This window comes from Pelophylax lessonae, assembly GCF_965119305.1.
Source record: "Pelophylax lessonae genome assembly, chromosome: 4".
Classification (NCBI taxonomy): domain Eukaryota; kingdom Metazoa; phylum Chordata; class Amphibia; order Anura; family Ranidae; genus Pelophylax; species Pelophylax lessonae.
This window is the reverse complement of record NC_138771.1, coordinates 606,065,001-606,088,021: the sequence shown is the minus strand read 5'-3', so window position 1 is coordinate 606,088,021 and position 23,021 is coordinate 606,065,001. Positions and strand designations below refer to the sequence as shown.

Genomic DNA, 23,021 nt, shown 5'->3' with positions numbered 1-23,021 from the left:
TGTGATATGTATGAGGGATGGTGGGGGATTATTGTCTTCTGATGGTTGGGTTGCCCTTGACATCTAATGTCCTACAGATACAACTGGCCCTTTGAGGGCAAACATAATGCTGATGCGGCCCGTAAAGAAGTTAAGCTTGTCATCCCTTGCTCTACAGGGTTTAAGGTAGGCGAGTTTGCTGGACAATCAAGCACAGTGATATCATGATAATTAAACCAGGTATTGGTACTTCTGGCAGTCTGGGCCGGTGCCAAGTCCTGCTGGAAAATGAAATCAGCATCTCCATAAAGCTGGTCAGCAGAGGGAAGCATGAAGTGCTCTAGAATTTCCTGGTAGAGGGCTGCACTGACTTTGGACTTGATAAAACACAGTGGACCAACACCAGCAGATAACATGGCTCCCCAAATCATCACTGACTGTGGAAACATCACACTGGACCTCATGCAACTTGGATTCTGTGCCTTTTCACTCTTCCTACAGACTCTGGGACCTTGACTTCCAAATGAAATGCTAAAATTTACTTTGGACCACTGAGCAACAGTCCAGTCCAGTCCTTTTTCTCCTAAGCCCAGGTAAGACACTTCCGACGTTGTCTCTGGTTCAAGAGTGGCTTGACACAAGGAATGCGGCCAGTTGTAGCGCCCATGTCCTTGATACATCTCTTTGTGGTGGCTCTTAAAGCACTGGCACCAGTCATAATCCAACCCTTGTGAATCTCCCACAAATTCCTGCTTCACAATCCTCTCAGGGCTGCGGTTATCCCTGTTACTTGTGCACCCATTTCTACCACACTTTTTCCTTCCACTCAACTTTCCGTGATACTTTTAGTACTCAATTGTCTCTGTCGCAAGTGCACTAATACGGCTACAATGATTTCAAGCACTCAACTTTCCATTATTATTCTTGGATACAGCACTCTAAACAGCCAGCTTCTTTAGCAATGACCTTTTGTGACTTATGTGTCAATGACTGTCTTCTGGACAACTGTGAAGTCAGCAGTCTTTCCCATGATTGTGTAACCTACTGAACCAGACCGAGAGACCATTTAAAGGCTCAGGAAACCTTTATAGGGCGTTTTGAGTTAGCTGATTAGAGTGACACCATGAGTCTACAATATTGAACTTTCACAATATTCTAATTTTCTGGAGATACTAAATTTTGGGTTATCACTAGCTGTAAGTCATAAATCATCAAAATTAAAAGAAAGAAATGCTTGAAACATTACTCTGTGTGTAACGAATCTATATAAACATAGGAGTTTCACTTTTTAAATTGAATTACTGAAATAAATGAACTTTTTGATCATATTCACATTTTTTGAGGTAGCTTTTATAATTGGGTAACATTACTTGCTTCTCTGAGGTTTATCAAATATCTATTCCACATCTGAAAATCTGCCCCTTTGCAGGTGTATTGTATGTGACAGTGTCAGGACAGATTCAGATCCATCATTCCCACACATAGATGATTCTGTCGCACAATCCAGCATTTATCGTGCTACCAAGAGACAGCCGTTTACAGGGCATCTATGACACATTATAGTTATGTGATGTGCAGTCAGGCATTCTAATGACAGGCTCTCATCTAGATATCAGATACCTGTAGTTTTCCTCCTGTAACTGTTCAATCTGACTCTGCAGCAGAAGCATCTTCTTATTAAACATTTGGGGCGAATCCATTCCGTCCTCCTCCTGATGTTCCCGGAGGGCTCTGTTTTCGGACACCAGGCTCCGCTTCTCTTCCATCAGCACCGAGACCTAACAGAGGGAAAAGGAAGGGGACAAGGGAGAGGAGAGAGACACCGGGACCCCATAGTGTGAGAAACAGGAATGAAGAGGAGAGGAATATTAAAGAGGACCTGTCATCCTGAAGCGGACACAATGTGGTAAAAGAAAAAAAGTGAAAAGAAACCCTTGCGAAAAATGTAAAAAATGTCATTGCCGACTCATTCTGGAAAGACTAGTTGCCTGGCAGTCATGATAAGCTTCTGTCTTGAGTTGATGGCCCAGAATATGCAAGCAGATAAGGACTTCTGACTTTTCTTTGCCCTTTTCTAGTAAGTATATGTGTTCTGAGTCAGCTCGACAGATCGTACGGAAGCTAGAGGCTCAGCATAGCAGCCAGACAACTAGCACTTTCAGGAAGAGATCAGTAAGGCCCCTTTCACACTTGTGCGACTTGGGACTGCAAAGTCACATGACAAGTCGTACCCCATGATTTCCAATGAGTACCATTCATATCTGTGTGACTTCAAGTCGCAGCGTCTTCAAAGTAGTCCCTGCACTACTTTGGTCCGACTTTGATGTGACTTGAGGGCCATAGAACTCAAGATTACACAGGCATTGCTTCAGGGTTAGTCAAAGTCGCACAACTTTCAGGTGGCACAAGTGTGAATGGGGCAATCTCTAGATTTCTTTTGGCAAACCTATACTGGGAAAACTATGTAGGCTGTTAACCCATTTGCTGACCCTGAGTGCTACATGTAAACTCAGAACTCCTTATACCTAGATATGTTTCAGGTAACTCAGAGGTTATCAACCCACTTCATAAGCGTGATGTCAAGAAATCGAATCTAGCATTTTCAAAAGAAGAGCGCAATGGATCCTCCATACTTTGCTCAACACAGACATCCTCAAATGAAATAGCTCACGAGAGAAACACGGAGGCTGACGTTGCTGAGGCCAACCTCTGAAAATCCTAGTTTTCTGGCTGCCATTCTGACCTTCTTACATCACTACTCCCAGCCACTAAAGGTGAACAAGTATACAAAATAAGGACCTCTTCTCCAACTTTCCTGATCCGCATACTTGTCCCAGGACAATGACGTGCCAGGTCAGAACAACAGCGAGGCAATGGAATTTTCAGACAGAAGGAGTCAGCATCCATATATCTTGCACAGGTTTACTTTAAGGGGAATAATATCTATCTAGCCATCTTCAATAGATAACAGATGCTTTGAAAGAAAACACAAACCTGTATGAACAACTGCAGTATAATTTATGAGGCCTGCAGAAGGCAAATCAAAGAGAAGGTCATTCTAAATGTGTGGCTTCTGTAAGTTCAAAGACGGCTTGGCAGAGCAACTACCACACCCAGGTTCCCATTCAGCATAGGAGGCTGCCCCTAATCACATCCCACAAATGGAGTTACTTTGCAGACAAAGCACATTTCTATGGCATCACAAACCATGACACGTCTATGCCAGAATAAGCACTGACTTAGGCTGCCCATACATTATACAATATTCTTGTACAATTTTCCTTTAGATTTATCAAAACCATATAATATGAGGACACACCCTAAGCACTTACAATTTGTATGCAATCAGGCAGGCCCTTGCACTAAGGCCCTGGCCAAAAGTTTTGAGAATTACCCAAATATTTCATTTTCACAAAGTCTCCTGCCTCTGTTTTTATGATGGCAATGTGCATATACTCCAGAATGTTATAAAGCGTAATCAGATGAATTGCAATTTATTGCAAAGTCCCTCTTTGCCATGAAAATGAAGTTAACCCCCAAAAAAAGAAAGATTTAACCCTGCATTTCAGCCCCTCCACAAAAGGACCAGCTGACATTAGGTCAGTTATTCTCTTGTTAACACAGGTGTCAGTGTTGACCAGGACAAGGCTGGAAATCACTCTGTAATGCTGATCGAGTTAGAATAACAGACTGTGGAAGCTTTAAAAGGAGGGTGGCATTTGAAATCATTGTTTTTCCTCTGTTAACCATGGTTACCTACAAGAAAACATGTGCAGTCATCATTGCTTTGCACAAAAAAGGGATTCACAGGCAAGGACATTGCTGCTACCAAGATTGCACCTAAATCAACCATTTATCAGATCATCAAGAACTTCAAGGAGAGAGGTTCAATTGTTGTGAAGAAGGCTTCAGGTAGCCCAAAAAAGTTCAGCAAGTGTCAGGACCGTCTCCTACAGTTGATTCAGCAGCGGGATCGGGGCACCACCAGTGCAGAGCTTGCTCAGGAATGGCAGCAGGCTGGAATGAGTGCATCTACATGCACAGTGAGGCGAAGACTTTTGGAGGATGGCCTGGTGTCAAGAAAGGCAGCAAAGAAGCCACTTCTCTCCAGGAAAAACCTCAGGTACAGCCCGATATTCTGCAAAAAGTTATAGGGTTTGGACTGCTGAGGATTGGAGTAAAGTCATTTTCTCTAAAGAAATCCCGATTGTTTGGGGGCATCCATAAAAGACCTTGTCCAGAGAAGAAAAGGTGAGCGCTATCAGTCCTGTGTCATGCCAACCGTAAAGCATCCCGAGACCATTCATGTGGTAGGTTGCTTCTCAGTCAAGGGAGTGGGCTCACTCACAATTTTGCCTAAGAACAGCCATGAATAAAGAATGGTACAAAAACATCCTCCGAGAGAAACTTTTCAAGACAGTTTGGTGAGAAACAATGTCTTTTCCAGCATGATGGAGCACCTTGTCATAAGGCAAAAAAGTGATAACTAAATGGCTTGGGGAACAAAACATCAACATTTTGGGGCCATGGCCAGGAAACTTTCCAGACCTTAATCCCATTGAGAACTTGTGGTCAATCCCCAAAAGAGGGTTACACAAAACCCCCCACAAATTCTGACAAACTCCAAGCATTTGTTATGCAAAAATGGGCAGCCATCAGTCAGGATGTGGGCCAGAAGTGGATTGACAGCATGCCAGGACAAACTGTAGAGGTCTTGAAAAAGAAGGGTCAACACTGCGAATATTGACTCTTTGCATAAACTTACTGTAATTGTCAATAAAAGCCTTTGAGAGTTATGAAATGTTCGTTATAATTAGTATACCATAGTAACATCTGACAAAAAGATGTAACACTAAAGCAGCAGACTTTGTGAAAATTAATATTTGTGTCATTCTCAAAACTTTTGGCAGGGCTGTACATAGTTAAAGGTAAATAAAAGTAATTGAATAAGACAATTGGATAATGCATGGCCAGCGTAAGGAAGAAAACCAATGGCAGTCTCCAGTATTGAATGGCAGGTTACACGGTGTCAGCTAACAGCTGCCTTGAGGGGTTACTTTTAGGGCAGTCATTCTCAAAAAGGGGCCATACATCCTAAGGTCCCTCCTAAGGTTGCTAGGGGTTCCTGGAGCAGTGGCAGATGTACCGCCAACCTGCTGGTTCCTTCATAGTTCTGGTACCAACTTTGCTTGTTCCCCTCGTTCGGCTTCACTGACCGCCAATGCAAGGGGGTCATTCTGCCCAACTAACCAGCAATGTAGAAGGTGCATTCTTCTAAATAACCCTCAATGTAAGGTGCATTTTAATTACGTGAATATAACCTACCTTGGTTGTCACATACTCTAAGGCTTTATTATTATTTTATTTACTATTATATCCATAAGTTACTGATCTTGCTAACATACTGGGAATAGTAAGTATACATTTTAGCAAGGGTTCCCCAAGTCATCCTGCAAATTTTAATGGTTCTTCTGGAGTAAAAAAGGGTTGATAAAGGCTGCTTTAGAAACAACATTGTCAGGTTTGCAATTCCATTAAAAAAAGAATGCCTCCGGTTATAGTGGACCCTAAAGGCCCGTACACACGATCCGAAAATCAGACGAAAAATAACGCTTGTGAAAAGATCTGACGATAATCTGATCGTTAGTACACAGCTTACGAGAGGCGATCAGGACAGTTCACCCGATATTATCTGGTCGTGCAAGCATTAAAATTTTGATCGTATTATAACACATCGTACGATAATCGTATTATCAGTATGTTGTTCGTCCGAAAAAAATGGTGAGCAGTAGACAGTGCATGAGCAGTAGACATAATTTTACCCTCACACGCTACAGCGTGGTTACGCATACCGGAAGCTTTTGAATCATCGTCCGAGAAAATTCGTATCGTAAGTAACCTCTCCCGTTTGCGAATACAATTGAGAGTTCCTAGCAACCAAACAAAAAAGGACGGAGCGTTGTCCGATTTTCGGATCGTGTGTACTGGGCATAAGGATGAGCTTGGTTTTGGCCTAACTTGGGTCCAAACTGATCCTGCAAGAAAGCGGTCACCCTTCCCTACTCAACTACATCCAGGGCACTCCCCACTCTGCAGCTGCATGTACACAAAGGGGTGAAGATGCTTGTGACATCATTCATTGACCTAATATGGCCATCCACTATACTAGGGATCTCCAAACTACGGCCCTCCAGCTGTTGCAGAACTACACATCCCATGAGGCATTGAAAAACTGACATTCACAGACATGACTAGGCATGATGGGAATTATAGTTCCTGAACAACTGGAGGGCCATAGTTTGGAGACCCCTGCACTATACTATTACCAAACCTCTGTACAATCTCCTTTAGATTTACCAAAACCATATAAGATGATGCACCTAATCTAACCGATCAATCTGTATTCGATTGGGCAGGCCCTAGTAATACATAGTTGATGGCAGATCTAAAGGAGATTGTACAATCAGATTTCATAGTGTATAGTGAGCTTAAGTTTTGACCAATGTTTTACATTTGGCTTAAGTGAGACAACAGAAACTGGAGGAGGGGAGAAAAGTAACCATGATGCAGTAGGGTATACAAGAAATACCATGCATAGAGGTAGGGTTGGGACAGGTACGTATACATGCAGCAGAGTGTAACCTTTCCAACAGAGAGCCATCATCACTCCTCGGTGCACTGAAGTGTTTGGGACAATTATAGATCTTCTAGCAATCTCTCCTATGATGACACAGCTTTAACTTTGACTGCTCTAACGTACTGAAAATAATGAGTTTCTATGATGTCTTTAGTAACCTAATGACTTTCTAAATGTATTGTCAGCACCTGGTGCTGCATATAAAATAGTTGCCATTCACTAGCCATTTTGTTTGCGCATACATATAGTATTAGAACAGACATCAGTTTTAAGACGACATGGTTCACGTGACCAGTTACGCACAAACATAGGCATACAAGCATACACAGTTCAAGCAGGTTTCAGTGTCATGGCTGCCCCTTGCTAATCAGCAGGGGTACGGTACTGGGTTAGATTAGCAGGCATTGCATAACCATTGCAGACATGCAGAAAGTTGTGGTTAGGAGGTAGCAGATACAAGGCAGGTATGAAACTCACCCACATTTCCAGATGTCACACCAAACTCAGCTTAAAACCTTTTTAGAGGGCAAAATCACTCAATGAAGAGGGAGATCTTAGAAACCCAACCCACCACCAATAACTGCAGGTCAGTCAACACACTGGCTGATATCAATTATATAATTTTGGGGAACAAAGCCAACAATATTCCAGTCGGTTTCAAAAACTCTTATTCAGCAGTATGGTGATGTCACTGGTCTCTAGTGAATGTATAGGCTGCGTTCTCAGAAATATGAAGTCTCAGTGGTGTTACTGGTCTCTAGTGAATGGATAGGCTGCGTTCTCAGAAATATGAAGTCTCAGTGATGTCACTGGTCTCTAGTGAATGGATAGGCTATGTTCTCAGGAATACGAAGGGTCTCAGTGGTGTCACTGGTCTCTAGTGAATGGATAGGCTGTGTTCTCAGGAATATGAAGGGTCTCAGTGGTGTCACTGGTCTCTAGTGAATGGATAGGCTGTGTTCTCAGGAATATGAAGGGTCTCAGTGGTGTCACTGGTCTCTAGTGAATGGATAGGCTGTGTTCTCAGAAATATGAAGTCTTAGTGGTGTTACTCGTCTCTAGTGAATGGATAGGCTGTGTTCTCATAAATATGAATGGTCTTGGTGATGTCACGGGTATATAGTGAATGGACAGGCTGTGTTCTCATGAATATGAGGGTCTAAGTCAGGGGTGGGGAACCTGTGGCCCGCACGATCGTTATGTCCACCCCCCCTCCCCGTGCCGCTGTGTCAGAAGGAGCCGATGGCTCCGTCCTGACACGGAGTCTCCGAAAAGGGTGGACCGGAGGCGCAGAGCAGTGCGCCTCGAGCCCGCCCATTTGTGTGACAATAGCGAATGAAAAAATTGTCTCACAGATCCTCCTCCTCCTCGGCCAATGCCATTGGCTGAGGAGGAGGCGGGACGCGGGAGGACTCGAAGAGATGCGGGGACTGAAGAGAGGAAGCCGCCGTTACAACAGGTAAGTCAAGTGCACTGGTCTGGGGGGCTTGGCACGCTGTTCACTCTGCATTGTAAGGGGGCACGCTGTTCAATCTGCATTGTGGTCAGTATGCATTAAAGGGGGCACGCTGTGGTCAGTCTGCATTGTAAGGGGGCACGCTGTGGTCAGTCTGCATTGTAAGGGGGCACGCTGTGGTCAGTCTGCATTGTAAGGGGGCACGCTGTGGTCAGTCTGCATTGTAAGGGGGCACGCTGTGGTCAGTCTGCATTGTAAGGGGGCACGCTGTGGTCAGTCTGCATTGTAAGGGGGCACGCTGTGGTCAGTCTGCATTGTAAGGGGGCACGCTGTGGTCAAATATAACAGGCTCATTTTTAAGTTGATTATTTTGTACGGCCCCCGAATGATGTTACAAAAATCCAAATGGCCCTTAGCAGAAAAAAGGTTCCCCACCCCTGGTCTAAGTGATGTCACTGGTCTCTAGTGAATGGATAGGCTGTGTTTTCATGAATATGAATTGTGATGTCACCGATATCTAGCATAGGACTGTTCTCATTCTCAAATTGACATGAATCAATTTTGTCCAAATTGAATAACACTTTGCTTAAGGGTATATTAGTGTAAATATGGCCTCAAGGCCAAAATATGAAGCTCAGAAAGGTGCTTTAGAGAATATTGGCTTGATTAACCCCAATTATATAACAAGATATCACAAACGCATAGGCAGCACTCTTCACTTATCAGCCACATGTCACTGCACTCTTCTGTTTGAAGATAATTTATTAGTAAATCAAAAAAAACACAATGGGAGAAAACTGGTGCAATTGCAAATAACGCAGGGTAGAACACAAGCATTTAATTGGCTGCTGGACACCATTTTGGCCCCCGATTCACATTTTTAAATACATTTCAATGATTGAATTTGAGCCTCAAAGCTGCAGCAAAACTTCTCTCTTTTTAACTAGTATAGAAAGACATGTCTGTATAGACATGGCAGTATATGAACTAGAACTGGAGTCAAATTTCTGAACAAAACTTGCTTTTCTGTTCAGCCAGTCTTGCTTGCTCTTCATACACCTCTGCCACACAGTACAGCCAGAAAGAGGATACCAGGGTCTCTAACTGCAGGTCTGCAGCTGCTTGTGTCACCTACCTGCTCACTGAACAGTGCAGGGTTATAGTGATAATGTATCATCCAACAAGCAAGAAGCTGACACCAACAAATGACAAACCATCAGTCATGCAATCTGGTAAAAACTGCAAAATGTAAACAAAGAGAAGAGCGCACCAGCCTAGCGCATTATCCTCAGTGGGCTTTTATTGAAAAAGTGATAAAAGTAAAACTACTCACAAACATACGACATATTCCAGCATATCAATTCCATAGAGCAACGTCCATGATGAGTCCAATGTCTCATGAAGGCTAAAGGCTGACGCGTTTCGAGGCAGTGCCTCTTTTTCAGAGCCTCTGAGTAGTTTACTTTTATCACTTTTTCAATAAAAGCCCACTGAGGATAATGCGCTAGGCTGGTGCGCTCTTCTCTTTGTTTACATTTTGCAGTGTTTTGTCGACCACCCCGGTTGTAGAGGGCAGCAGAGCTTAGCCATAGTGGATGCCAAGTGAGAGTTCCGGGATAGAGGCAGCCTGAGAACCTGGTTCCAAGCACAGGAGTAAGGTGCTCAGCATCGCAATTTTCTTTTTGGAATCTGGTAAAAACTGCCTGTCGTAGCTTGGCATCACAAGACTGACCAACCAGAATTAGAAATCTTTTGGCAAACAAAATGGTTCCGATATCTGCATTTCAGCTCTGTAATCAGCTGTTGCATGGAGCAGTTTTAATACACTATTATGAAGCAGTATTGGATTCCTCTTCTTCACAGGCAGACTCCAGCAAACAACGATTATTAGATTGGGGAAGACCGTTGTATCCCCACCACTGACCCCTATACCCTGGCCTGCCAAGCAGATGTTATTACATGCACCCATGTGGCATTACCGTGTGCTCCACACCAAGAAACAGTGTTATAGTTAAATCAGCAGTGACTGGATATGAGACCAGGGACTAACCACTGTAGGCAGCCATGTATGATGATATATATATCCTCCTTTACTTGCCAAAGCAAGAACCAATCTTGCGATTCACAGCCCTGTGTTATTCTGCACAGACAGGCAGGGGATACCACTATTTTCTGGCTGAGCTTTTCTGCTTCCCTTGACACCTCCAAGAGTCCTTACAGGACCACACTGATGATTCTATGTCCAATAATGAAAGGCGGTGACAATAGAAGTTGCAAATCTAAACCAGGAAACTATGGAATTATCGGCCTTAACATAAATACCTATCCACATGAAACAATTTATACATGCAAAAAAAAAAAAAAAAAAAAAAAAATCTATTTAGTGATTAGTGTGGAGTTCCTGCACATCAATGTATTGCAAGAAAATGGGAGATTGGAAAGGAAGCCAAGTTCAGTTTGTTTTTTTTTCTTCCCTCAGTGTCTATGTGTGCTCCACACTGTCCTTACATCAGCGTAATCTCTCTGCTGTCCTACATAATGTCATAGGCCAAACACTACAGGAAAAAAAAAAAAAATCTATATTTTTGGTTAATATATACAGTGCATCCGGAAAGTATTCACAGCGCTTCACTTCTTCCACATTTTATTATGCTACAGCCCAATTACAAAATGGATTAAATCAATTATTTTCCTCAAAATTCTACAAACAATACCCCATAATAACGTGAAAGAAGCTTGTTTAAAATTATTTTGCATTTATTAGTAAACAAAAAAAGAAAAATATCACATGTACGTAGCATTCACAGCCTTTGCTCAATACTTTGTTGAAGCACCTTTGACACCAATTACTGTCTCAAGCCATTTTGAGTATAATGCTACAAGCTTGGCACACCTATTTTTGGACAGTTTCTTACATTCTTCTTTGCAGGACCCCTCAAGTGCCATCAGGTTGAATTGTGAGTGTCAGTGCACAGCAATTTTCAGATCTCTCCAGAGATGTTCAATTGGATTCTAATCTGGGCCACTCAAGGACATTCACAGAGTTGTCCCATAGCCACTCTTGTTATCTTGGCTTTGTGCTTAGGGTCGTTGTCCTGTTGGAAGATGAACCTTTGCCCCAGTCTGAGGTTCAGAGTGCTCTGAAGCAGGTTTTCATCAAGGATGTCTCTGTACATTGCTGCATTCATCTTTCCTTCCATCCTGACTAGTCTCCCAGTTCCTGTCGCTGAAAAACATCCCCACAGCTCAATGCTGCCACCACCATGCTTCTTTGTAGGGATGGGTTTGGCAAGGTGATAAGCGATGCCTGGATTCCTCCAAACATGACGCTTGCCATTCAGGCCAAAGAGTTCAATCTTTGTTTCATCAGAGCTGAGAATTTTGTTTATCATGGTCAGAGTCCTTCAGGTGCCTTTTGTCAAACTCCAGGCGGGCTGTCATGTGCCTTTTACTGAGGAGCAGCTTCTGTCCGGCCACTCCACCATACAGGCCTAATTGGTGGAGGGCTGCAGAGATGGTTGTTCATCTGGAAGGTTCTCCTCTCTCCACAGAGAAACGCTGAAGCTCTGTCAGAGTGACCATGGGGTTCTTGGGTCAACTCCCTGACTAAAGCCCTTCTCCCCCGATTGCTAAGTTTGGCCGGGTGGTGCGCTCTAGGAAGAGTCCTGGTGGTTCCAAACTTCTTTCATTTACGGATGATGGAGGCCACTAATTGGAACCTTCAATGCTGCATACATTTTTCTGTACCCTTCCCTATATCTGTGCCTCAATACAATCCTATCTCAGAGGTCTACAGACAATTCCTTTGACTTCATAGCTTGGTTTGTGCTCCGACATGCACTGTTAACTGTGGGACCTTATATAGACAGGTGTGTGCCTTTACAAATCATGTCCAATGAACTAAATTTACCACAGGTGGAATCCAATCAAGTTGTAGAAACATCTCAAGAAAGATCAGTGGAAACAGTATACACCTGAGCTCAACTTTGAGTGTCATGGTAAAGGCTAAATACTTACGTACATGTGATTTTCTTCGTTTTTTTTTTTTTTTATCTTTAATAAATTTGAAAACTTTTCAAACAAACTTCTTTCACATTGTCATTATATTATTATTGTTTGTAGAATTCTGAGGAAAATAATAAATTGAAACAATTTTGGAATAAGGATGGAACATAACAAAATGAAGAAAAAGTGAAGAACTGTGGATAACTTTCCGTATGCACTGTACAATAAAGATTAACAAATAAATATACATATATACATACACACATATATTATATATACATACACACACACACACACAAACACACTAATATATTATATATACACATATATATATATATATATATATATATATATATATATATATATATATATATATATATATATATATATATATATATATACACATATATATATATATATATATATATATATATACACACATACATACATACACACACGTGTGTGTGTGTGTGATTTGTGTATACTGGAGTTGCCCTGTGAAGGAAAAAAACTGCTGCTTTGGGGGGGGGGGGGGGGGGGGGCTTCTAAACAAGCAATTGCAAAAAACACCACCACCACAAACACCAGTGCTGTGCGCAGCAGCATGAGGCACTCCATTATCAACAGAGATACAGGTCATGTATTACAAGCAATACTAAGTACACGCATACCTGCTGCTCCAAGTCATGACAGCGCTGCAGGATGCCACTTTTCTCATCCGTGTCCTCACTAAGGTAGTAATATTTACGTGACTGGAAGACAAAATGCCAACAAGCAATGGAAGTTAAGAGGGGAGTGAAAGTGGGAAGAGAGAGAGAAAGATAAAAATTAAAGGAGCGAGGGGGGGGATATAAAAAAGTTGGTGGTGGGGGGGGGGGGGGGTGCACAGAGAGGGGTTGAAGGAGGGCATAAGGTAAAAAAATATTCAGTTATAATTGCTCAGAGTTAAAAGGAGTACATAAAAAAAAACAAAAAAAAAAACAAAAAAACAACTTCAGGTCTGCCTCTCCCATAAAAACCATGCTTCGAAAATACTTGCTTGTTTGGAGCACACTGCTGCTCCGCTAACATGTCCGCTTCTACACTGTGACCCCAGGATGTTTTGTGTGAGGCCAATTAGTGCCTCTTCCCCACACAGGATAACCCCCCCCCCCCTCCGGCACAGAAGTCAGAAGTACAAGCATCAAAGTAGTAGTATATGGTCATACCAGGAGGGTGTACACTGTAGCAAACAGTGATTTTAGGGCTGTGGAGCAGCAAAGAGCAACAGACCAATTGTTTTTCCTTAAGGTCTGTTTTAGCATCTTTGTTCTAGGACTCCATCAAGCTCTTCTGTACTTCAGTAATATGCTCACTAGAGGGCACTGATCAGCTAAAAAAAGACTTTAAAGCGGCGTACCTGACCATTTTTCTAAATAGTGCTACAGCAGAATGTGTTTTGGTGTGCACGTTAGCAGATGCGTGTGGCAGCCAATAACAATTAGTGGCACTGCTGCAGGCCTGCTAAAGTTCAGTACATCCCTGTGGTGAGGAAAAAAAAAAAAAAAAATATTTTGGACCTCTTGTAAAATAAAATTTCTCTTGATGTTAACTGACGGAAACAGCTCCTGATCTTCTTAACCTTTGGGTTATACTGCGCCCTATAGGAGGACACTAGGCATAAAAAAAAAGTCTGACTATGCCTATGTGCAGTCCCAGGGGGTACACTCCCTCTCTCTGCTATAGATACTCTGTACTCTGTTTTGTTACAAGCAGTGTCAGAAAAATTACAACTCCACAGAGGGGTGGGTGCTGTGTCCGTCAATCAAAATCAGAGAAATGTATTTTACGGTAAGTCAAAAATCCCATTTTGTTTTTTGTTCATTGATGGACGCAGCTCCTGATCTTAACCATTGGGACATCCCAAAGCAGTGTTAAACATGAGAGGTGGGAAACCGCAAAAAAGAAAATTCCCAAGGCTAACTATTGCCAACCAGGTAAACAGAAGCTCAACCAAAACAACTGGAGCTCACCAGAAAAAAAAACAATACACCCTCAAAGAGGACCAGGTCCTCTAAACAGCAGCCTGCAAAACCTTGCGGCCAAAGGAAGCATCCGCAGATGGCAACATATCCACTTTATAGAACTTTGTGAAAGTGTGCACCGACGACCAGGTGGCCACCTTGCAAACCTGCGTCACCGAAGCCTGATGACAAAAGGCCCAGGAGACAGTGAGCGCCCTAGTAGAGTGTGCCTTGACAGGGAAAGGAGGAACCTGACCCTTGATGGAATAGGCCTGAACCACCGTCTGTCTGATCCATCTAGAAAAGGTCGCAGAGGAAGCGGACAACCCTTTTCCAAGGCCCATTCATAAGCATAAATGGTGAGTCATAAGAGAAGAGAAGACAGGCGCCACTCAGTGAGACAATCAGGGTTTATTACACAGTAATCATTACACACTTACATAAAGGCAAGGTGAAGGCTTCCCCTAATTGCTCCTATACCCCTTCTGTGGCATGGCACTTCCTCCCTTCGGACGAGCCAGCAGCCGGGAGAGGACGCAACCTCGGGGGAGTCCAATGGGGGAGCAGGATCAAGCCAAGGACAGCGGTTTACCGCTGAACTACCAAGTAAGGCGAACGACAAGATAGCGCCACCAATTCTGACACCCTGTGCGCAGAGGGGTTAGCCACTAAGAAGGCCACCTTCTGGGGCAGCGTAAGCAGGGGAATCTCTCAAAGATTCTCAAAAGAGTCTTCTGGAGGACAGAGCACTAAATTGAGGTCCCAAGGTGGCAACAGAGACCGCATTGGAAGGTGCCAAGTGCCTAACCCCCTGAAGAAAGGAACGCACCAGGGAGTATGTGGCCAAAGCCCCTTGAAAGAAGACCACTAAGGCCAAAACCTGACCCTTGATAGTACTCAAGGCTAGTTTCTGCTCAACCCCCCATTGAAGGAAGGTCAAGATCCAAACCACCAAGAAAAAGCAAGGATGAACCCCAAGAGACTCACACAACGCAATGTATGAATTCCTAGAAGTATATTTCCTAGCTTTTAACAGCGTTGGAATGACCGACTCAGACAAACCTCTATCCATCAGCACCTGGTGTTTAACAGCCAAGCCATCAAATCCAGCGACTGTAAAGCAGTATGGAAGATCGGCCCTTGGGACAGCAGATCCTCCCTGAGAGGAAGCTTCCAAGGAAGGTCGGCAAACAGCATACCAAGCTCGGCAGGGCCGCCATCAGAAATTTTGGGGCCCCTTACACAGCTTTAGGCCTGGGCCCCTCCGGGCCTGACCACCAACATTTTGCAGGGCCCGCCCTCTGGCCGTCCCACAGAATCCACCCACTGGCCATCCAACCGAGTCCTTCAGTGCACCCACTTCTATTTTAACACTCTCTTACAACTTAATAAATGAAAATAAATCCAAGCCAGCAAAGAGACATCCCCATATATTCAGCAAAGAGACATCCCAATCCAGTAAAGAGACAGCCTCATATATTCAGCAAAGAGACATCCCAATCCAGTAAAGAGACAGCCTCATATAGTCAGCAAAGAGACATCCCAATCCAGTAAAGAGACAGCCTTATATTTTCAGCAAAGAGACAGCGCAATCCAGCAAAGAGACATCCCTTCAGCTGCATTGGCTTACTCTGCAGCTGCCCTGCTTTAGCAACTGCTAGTTACTACAGCAGCAACAACTCGGCCTCGTTGGTTGGGGCCTGGGCCCCTTGGAATGCCTGGGCCCCCCACATGTGTATGGGCTGTCCCCCCCTGATGGCTGCCCTGAAGCTCGGCGAGGCCAGTCCGGAGCCACGAAGATGACTAATCTCTTTCTGCCTCGATCCTGCATAGAAATCTTGAGAGGAAGGAAGGCCAGATGATTCTGACCCCATGGGGCCACCAACACGTTTGGGGCATCCGCTAGGGGATCCCGTGACCGAGCCACAAACCTCTGGACCTTTCTGTAGAGTCAGAATGCCAACAGATTCACCTCAGGCATACCCCACCGGAGACACAACTGATGAAACACCTCCAGATGAAGGGACCACTCCTCTTGGTCCAAGCCTGTCGACTGAGGTAATCTGCCAGTTTTCCACTCTGGGAATTTGTATGGCGGAGAGGGCTGGAATGAACCGTTCTGCCCACCTTAGAATGCTGGCTATGTCCAGAGCCACCAGGACACTTCTTGTGCCTCCCTGGTGATGGACATAAGCCAGGGCCGTGACATTGTCTGATTAAATGTGCACTGGACATCCCTGAAGATGATCCGTCCAATGGTCCAGGAACAGTCTGATCACTTGGAGTTCCAAGACATTGTTCCGTAGTGTCGACTCTTCCAGTGTCCTGAGCCACTAAACAGAATTTTTGCCAAGGACGCCTCCCTAGCCGGACAGGCTGGCATGCATGGTGACCACTGTCCAATACAAGGGGAGGATTTGCACAGCTGAAGCACCAGAGAACGAAGCCACCATATAAGGGACTTACTCGTTCTCATCCGGATCCGATTGTCCAGGGACTGCGGAGTCTGGTCCCATTTGGCCAGAATCTCCCTTTTCAGAGACCTTGTATGGAATTGTGCAAACGGAACAGCCTTGAAGGTAGGACACCATCAAGCACAGCACCCGCAGGCAAGTCCGGAGGGATGCCCATCTGCTGGACAGCAGGAGACGAATTGCAGCCTGCAATTTCTGGAGTTTGTCCAGAGGAAAGAGAACTCTGGCTAAGGCAGAGTCCAGAGTCAGGACCCAGACAGTCCAGAGTCAGGACCCAGACAGTCCAGAGTCAGGACCCAGACAGTCCAGAGTCAGGACCCAGACAGTCCAGCTTTGTGGACAGAACCAGAGCAGACTTCTGAAAATTCACAATCTAGCCGAACTCCTTCAGAGTTCGTATATTGAATTTCAGGTTTTCCACCAGAGGAGTAGGAGACTCCGCTCACAGAAGGAGGTCGTCCGAGTAGCCCAGTACTATGATCCCCCAGTTGGCGTAACAATGCCAGCACCGGGGCTAACCCTTTGAGAAGACCTGAGAAATAGAGGCGAGACCAAAGGGTAAGGCTACAAACTGATAATGCTCCTCTCCCACGGCAAAGAGGAGGAATCACTGGTGACCGGATCATATTGGAATGTGAAGGTAAGCATCCTTGATGTCGATCGAGGCAAGAAAATCCCCGATGCAGGGATGCCACCACCATGCGAATGGACTCCATTCTGAACTTCTGCACCCGCACAAAGAAGTTCAGCGCCTTGAGGTCCAGGATTGGACGCACCTAGCCTTCCAAAGCAGCTTAGCAAAGGCGGGGGGGAAGCTGTTCTTCTTCCAGGTCATGGCGTAAAAGCTTAGCCCACTCGGTCAGAGTTTGCGGCACCAGGGCAATGGTGAATACCGGCCTTCGTGCTGAACCAGCCAGAGTGTACATACTACAGGCCACAGCCTCAGCCTTTCTGTCAGCCGGATCCTTAAAGGCCGGGGACTCTTCAACTGGAATCATTGTTGCCTTGTTCAATCTGGAAACCGGAGGGTCCAACCCCGGTGGAATAGTCCACTTCTTAATAAGGGACTCCTCCTAGGGATATTGTCTAGCAAATCGCTTAGGGACTCCCAAGAGGATGCTTTGGTCGACCCAACTCTTAGCGACAATTCTATCAAAATTGGCGGGGAAGGAAACCCCTTTGCTGCTCTAGATGGCTTGTGAGTGTCAAAGGGAACCTGCGCCTCCGTCGCAGCTGCATCCTCCATCGTTAAGGTCTCTTGCACAGATACAATCAGTGCTTCCACCAGCACCTTTTCGTGCGCGGTTGCACATCGTCCTCACTATCTGTGGATTCCGAGCGCGTGGTCACAGACAAAGCACCAAGCGATCCTCAGCAGAGAGGGAGAGGACCCTACTAGACTCACCACCCAGTGGAAACAGGCACCTGCAGCCACCAGGACAATCTGCGTGGCGATCAGGAAGTGAAAAGATCCAGGAGTCAGCAACAGGGGATGAGGAGGAGCTCCCACCGCCAAAATCACTGCCTACAGGGCTCCACTGTCATGGCCGCCACTATTTTCAATGGCATACCACCGCAAAATTGCCACCGGACTACACAAACATGGCTGCCATGCATTGACCACACAGGCTACAAGAAAATGGCGGCACCACTAGGCTCCCAGGGACCCAGGAGGGATCCCTAGGTCTCAAGCACAGGCCCAGGCAGGACTGGGGGCCTTGGCAGGGGCCCCCACCAGGTACAACCCTCCCCCGCACAGCCGATCGTCCAGTCGCAGCTGCGCACCCGCCCTATTGCCAGCATAGTGCCCTGCCTCCACCCCAGAAGGTGGACCAGACCACCCACACAGCCCCAACATAAGTAGAGGGGGGGGGGGGGGAGAAGGATGGGATGGCAGATGAAGTGGGACAGGAAGGAGGGGCCCACGTCCACCCAAAAACCCTCCAGGGGGAGAGGGGGGTGGGCAGCTACTCACTATGCCAGGAACAAGGCAGGCAACACTCCAGACAAAACCTCCTCTCCATCAAAATGGGGAGGCTGTCGGCTAGGGGGAACACTGCGACTCGAGCCGAGACCCAGTTGTATGCGACCTTGCAAGGTATTTTAAACTTGCAGGCCAGCCCCTGTCCGGTGTGGGGCCATGTCGTGGCTGACCTAGCGTGGAGCTGAGATCTGTGAGTACTCGCTGCTCAGACTGGGATGACCACTGGATCTAGATTATCCAGCCCACCGCCCAGTCCGGCAGTTGATTGTAAATCTCACAGGAAAAAGCCAGGAGAAAAATATCTATCTAAAAAGAAAAAAAATTGCCAGGACCAGAGATCCCAGCAAGGAACTAGGTCCTTATTCCTGACTAGGCAGAAAAAAAAAAAAAGTGATAGCAGAGAGAGGGAGTATACCCCCTGGGACTGCCCATAAGGGGAAGTCAGACTTTTTTCTGCCTAGTGTCCTACTCCTGTAGGGGGCAGTATAACCCAATGGTTAATAAGATCAGGAGCTGTGTCTGTCAATGAACGGAAGAGAAAGCTTGATTTTGCGTGCATTACCGACAAGCACAAAGTGTGAACCCCAGGCTTACTCTTACTGTGCAGCACCACGGGAAGAAACTAATTCCCATTGTGCAACGGGAATTGTATCTCACTGTGCTCATTTATACAACCAGCCAATTACAGCAGGTGTAAACAGGCATGACAAACCAGGAGTCTACTGGCCCGGAAACCATGGCATTATGTCATTGTGGGCAGGACAAACCAGGAGTCTCCTAGCCTGTCAATCAAATTCAGCTGTGTTAGTGGGCAGGACATGCCGGGAGTCTGAGATTTTGAGTCCTGCCATTGCAGCCATGGTGATGCAATTATACCACCTGTAAATAAAGAGCTACAGTGGAGAGGTTACAAAACTAGTGGCCCAGGGCTGGCATAGCCACCAATCTTACACCCAGGAAACTTAGAAATGTAGGAAACTACATTTCAAAATAAAGTGTTGCGTTAACAAAAAAATGTATATAAAAAAAAAAAAAAAAAGCAACTCCTTCAGTGTGTGAAGAAAAACACTTGTCCCTTAAAACCGGTGATAGAATCTGTGAATCAATCGTCACCGATAGGCTCCTACCAGAACATGGGGACCTTCTTGTGAAAGAAAGGTCAGATAAGCGGATTGACAAATAGCTCTCCCGTGCATTCAAAAGCATGGACGGCACTCTATACAGTATGCTCCAGGTAATTCCCCCAGACATCAGCAGTGGCATAAAAAAAAAAATTTATATATATATATATATATATATATATATATATATATATATATATATATATATATATATATATATATATATATATATATATATATATATATATATATATATACATACATACATACATACATACATACACACACACACGATTTGAATAGTTTAAAACCCTTAAAAATGTTGATTCAATCTTAAATGTCACTCACGTGAATAAAAGAAGATTGAGGAATGAATAGGTAAACTTGCTGACTAACAGAGATGGCGTTTCGCTCCGCCCTTCTTGCATCATCATGTACCGGAGATGACAGAAAACGCTCTCTGTTAGCCAGCAAGTTTACCTGTTCATTGCGCAATCTTTGTTTTACACTATTCGGTTCAAAAAAATTTTCTATGCCATTGCTGATGTCGGGGGGAAATGGCCTGGAGTATATAGAGTGCCTTCTATGCCTGTGGATGCTCCAGAGGACTATTTGTCACATCAGCCTATCTGACCTTTCTAACCTTCACAAGAAGGGCCCCGTGTTCTGGTTAGAGCATATCGTACTCTCTTTGGTTGGTGGTCTTCATTTCAGGAGGTGATGGTTGATTCACAGATTTATGTTTTTAAAGGCACAACCATTTTTCTTCACAAACTGAAGGAGTTTTTTAATTATTCTCAAGGAAAATATTTTTAATAATTTTTTGTTAGCACAGCACTTTATTTTAAGTATTGAACTTACCGTGATTATTATCTCTTGGTGTGTGTGTGTGGAGCCTAATGTGAGGTTTTAAGTGTTACACAATGCGGGTTTCCTTGGGCCCTGTTCACATCGGAGCGTTTTTCAGCTCGTAAAACGCTTATCTCTGAAATCTCAAAAACGCCCAACAAGCAAAATCAATTCATTCATTCAGCCCCTGTTCACATATGAGCGTTTTGTAACCGGAAGCTCAAAAAGTACATGAGCTTCTTCTTTGGCAGATTACAAGCATTTTTGTTAGATGTCAATGTCTCCAAACCCCTGAAAAAAACCGCCTGAAAAAAAAAAAAAAAAAAAAAAAAGCCTGATACGCTCAGGTGTGAATGGAGCATTAATGTTGTTAGGCAGACAACTAAAATTGTAAAATTGCTACAAAATGTGCACCTAGTGTTTAGCTTTAGAACCAAGCTACATGAGGACATACATAAAAACAAAAAAAAAAACAAAAACAAAAAAAACATGATGGTGCCAAGAACCAATATTTAAAGTGCAAACACACAGTAGAATCAGTCATAATAATCTCAAGAATTGGTCTTGCAGGTCTTGGGTCATATAGCCTGGGTGGCAGACTGTACAGGCAGATCTCGGCTTTCCTTCAGACCAAAACACATCACTCACCAGACTGTCATAGTTCACATAGGTGTCGGCAGTAACAGCATCAGGAGGTTCCTTACTCAGGAGCTGCAAGAAGTGAATTCACACAATCAAATACATTGACAGTTTTAAAAGCTGCATTGGAATCACCACTATGGTTGAAAAATGTAATTCTTATAGCTGTGTGGTTATTACCTTCCTATAATGACCGTATTCAGAATATTCATTTCCTTTTTTTGACAGGATCTTTTTCTGGTAGTTGCTTTTTAAAGAGTCATTCCACCCAAACCTGATAGTTCTGTTTGTGGTAGATGCCAGGGAATAAAACAGTTCCTTTTGCGTCCCAGAGACTCTTGGTGAGATCTCTGTTCTGAGTTTCTGGGTCTGCACACCTGCTGTGCCTATTATTAGGGGCTCCCACCAACCCCGTTGGATTTTTTATTTCATATTATGGAGAACGTTCCACAAAGAGCTAGATCACACAAAGCTACAACAAACGCAATCCTCCTAGGTCAGCGTTTGTGTTCGTGAACCTTAGCAACCCAGATGTTTTGGAACTACATTTCCCATGATGCTCAGCTACACTGCAGAGTGCATGAGCATCATGGGAAAGATAGTTCCAAAAACATCTGGGGTGCCAAGGTTCACCATGACTGCCCTAGGTGGACAGGAACAGAGCTGGAAATGACGGCAGGCAGAAGGCTTTGTTGGGAGTATCTAAGACATAAGAAGCCAGGTGTTGACTCCATATGTAAATAAAATATCACCTGTGGGTGGACTGACCCTTTAAAGCATAATCACATCACTTTGGATAGTGTAGAGGTGAAGCAGTGCTCACTTCAATCAAGTGTTAGCAAAACAAAAACCTTACATTCGTCAATTTTCATTAAAGCTGAAGTTTAATTAGCAAATCATTTGCTTTCTCCGGTTCCTCCCTCATCAACAGGGTAAAAAAAAAAAAAAAAAAAAAAAAAACATCTTATATTATACCCAATGATGTCACCATTGCATGTCTGCTATTCTATGCAATGTAGACAGATCATGGCTGGTGGGAGGAGCTGGCAGGGTGCTGTATGTACATTCCTGAAAACATCTTAAGAGCCCTCTTGCAAGCAGCCAAGATGGCTCTTGGGTGGTTTTATGCAAATATCAAAATGCCTACATGGGTTGAGATCAGTTGGATGAGTGGGTTTTCCTAGACAGGCTACAATTGCATGCGGACCGCCCTACATAACGTTAGGCTGAGCCTTCATAGTTACATAGTTTGTGAGGTCGAAAAAAAGACATCCGTCCATCCAGTTCAACCTATGATGTGTGTGTGTGTGTTTGCTGTTAACCGTACATTGTATACCTCTGTATGTTGTGGTCTTTAAGGTGCCCATCTAATAGTTTTTTCAAACTATCAATGCTCCCTGCTGATACAACTGCTTGTGGAAGAGATCCTTACTGTTCTTACAGTGAAGAACCCCCTACGTATTTTAAGGTTAAACCGCCTTTCCTCTAGTTTTAGTGAGTGGCCACGTGTCTTATTATATTCCCTTTCTCTGAATAGTTTGTTCCTTATGCTAGGGTCGCCAGTACAGTATTTGTGCATTGAGGGGGGATATGATATCAATCCAGAGAGAATAGAGAATAAGTTCAGTGCTTGTAGTCTTTCCTCATAGCGGATGTCCTCCATTCCCCTAAATATTTTTGTTGCCCTTCTCTGGACTCTTTCCAATTCCAGCACATCCTTCCTGAGGACCGGTGCCCAGAACTGGACAGCATACTCCAGATGTGGCCGGACCAGAGTCTTGTAGAGAGGGAGAATAATCTCTTTATTTCTGGAGTGAATCCCCTTTTTTATGCATCCCAGTATTCTGTTGGCTTTGCTTGCAGCGGCTTGGCAT

The 23,021-nt window shown here is 44.4% G+C and overlaps 1 protein-coding gene across 1 annotated transcript in view; it reads right to left on the bottom strand.

The window, feature by feature from the left end:
- The window catches only part of HOOK2 (hook microtubule tethering protein 2), a 78,661-nt gene that overhangs the window by 35,484 nt on the left and 20,156 nt on the right, over positions 1-23,021 (bottom strand). Inside the window, exons 7-9 of the mRNA XM_082254301.1 lie at positions 21,157-21,219; positions 12,749-12,829; positions 1,600-1,757 (exon numbers count right to left, since the gene is read on the bottom strand). Of these exons, the coding sequence (XP_082110427.1) occupies positions 1,600-1,757; positions 12,749-12,829; positions 21,157-21,219 (302 nt within the window). The remainder of the gene's footprint in view (positions 1-1,599; positions 1,758-12,748; positions 12,830-21,156; positions 21,220-23,021) is intronic.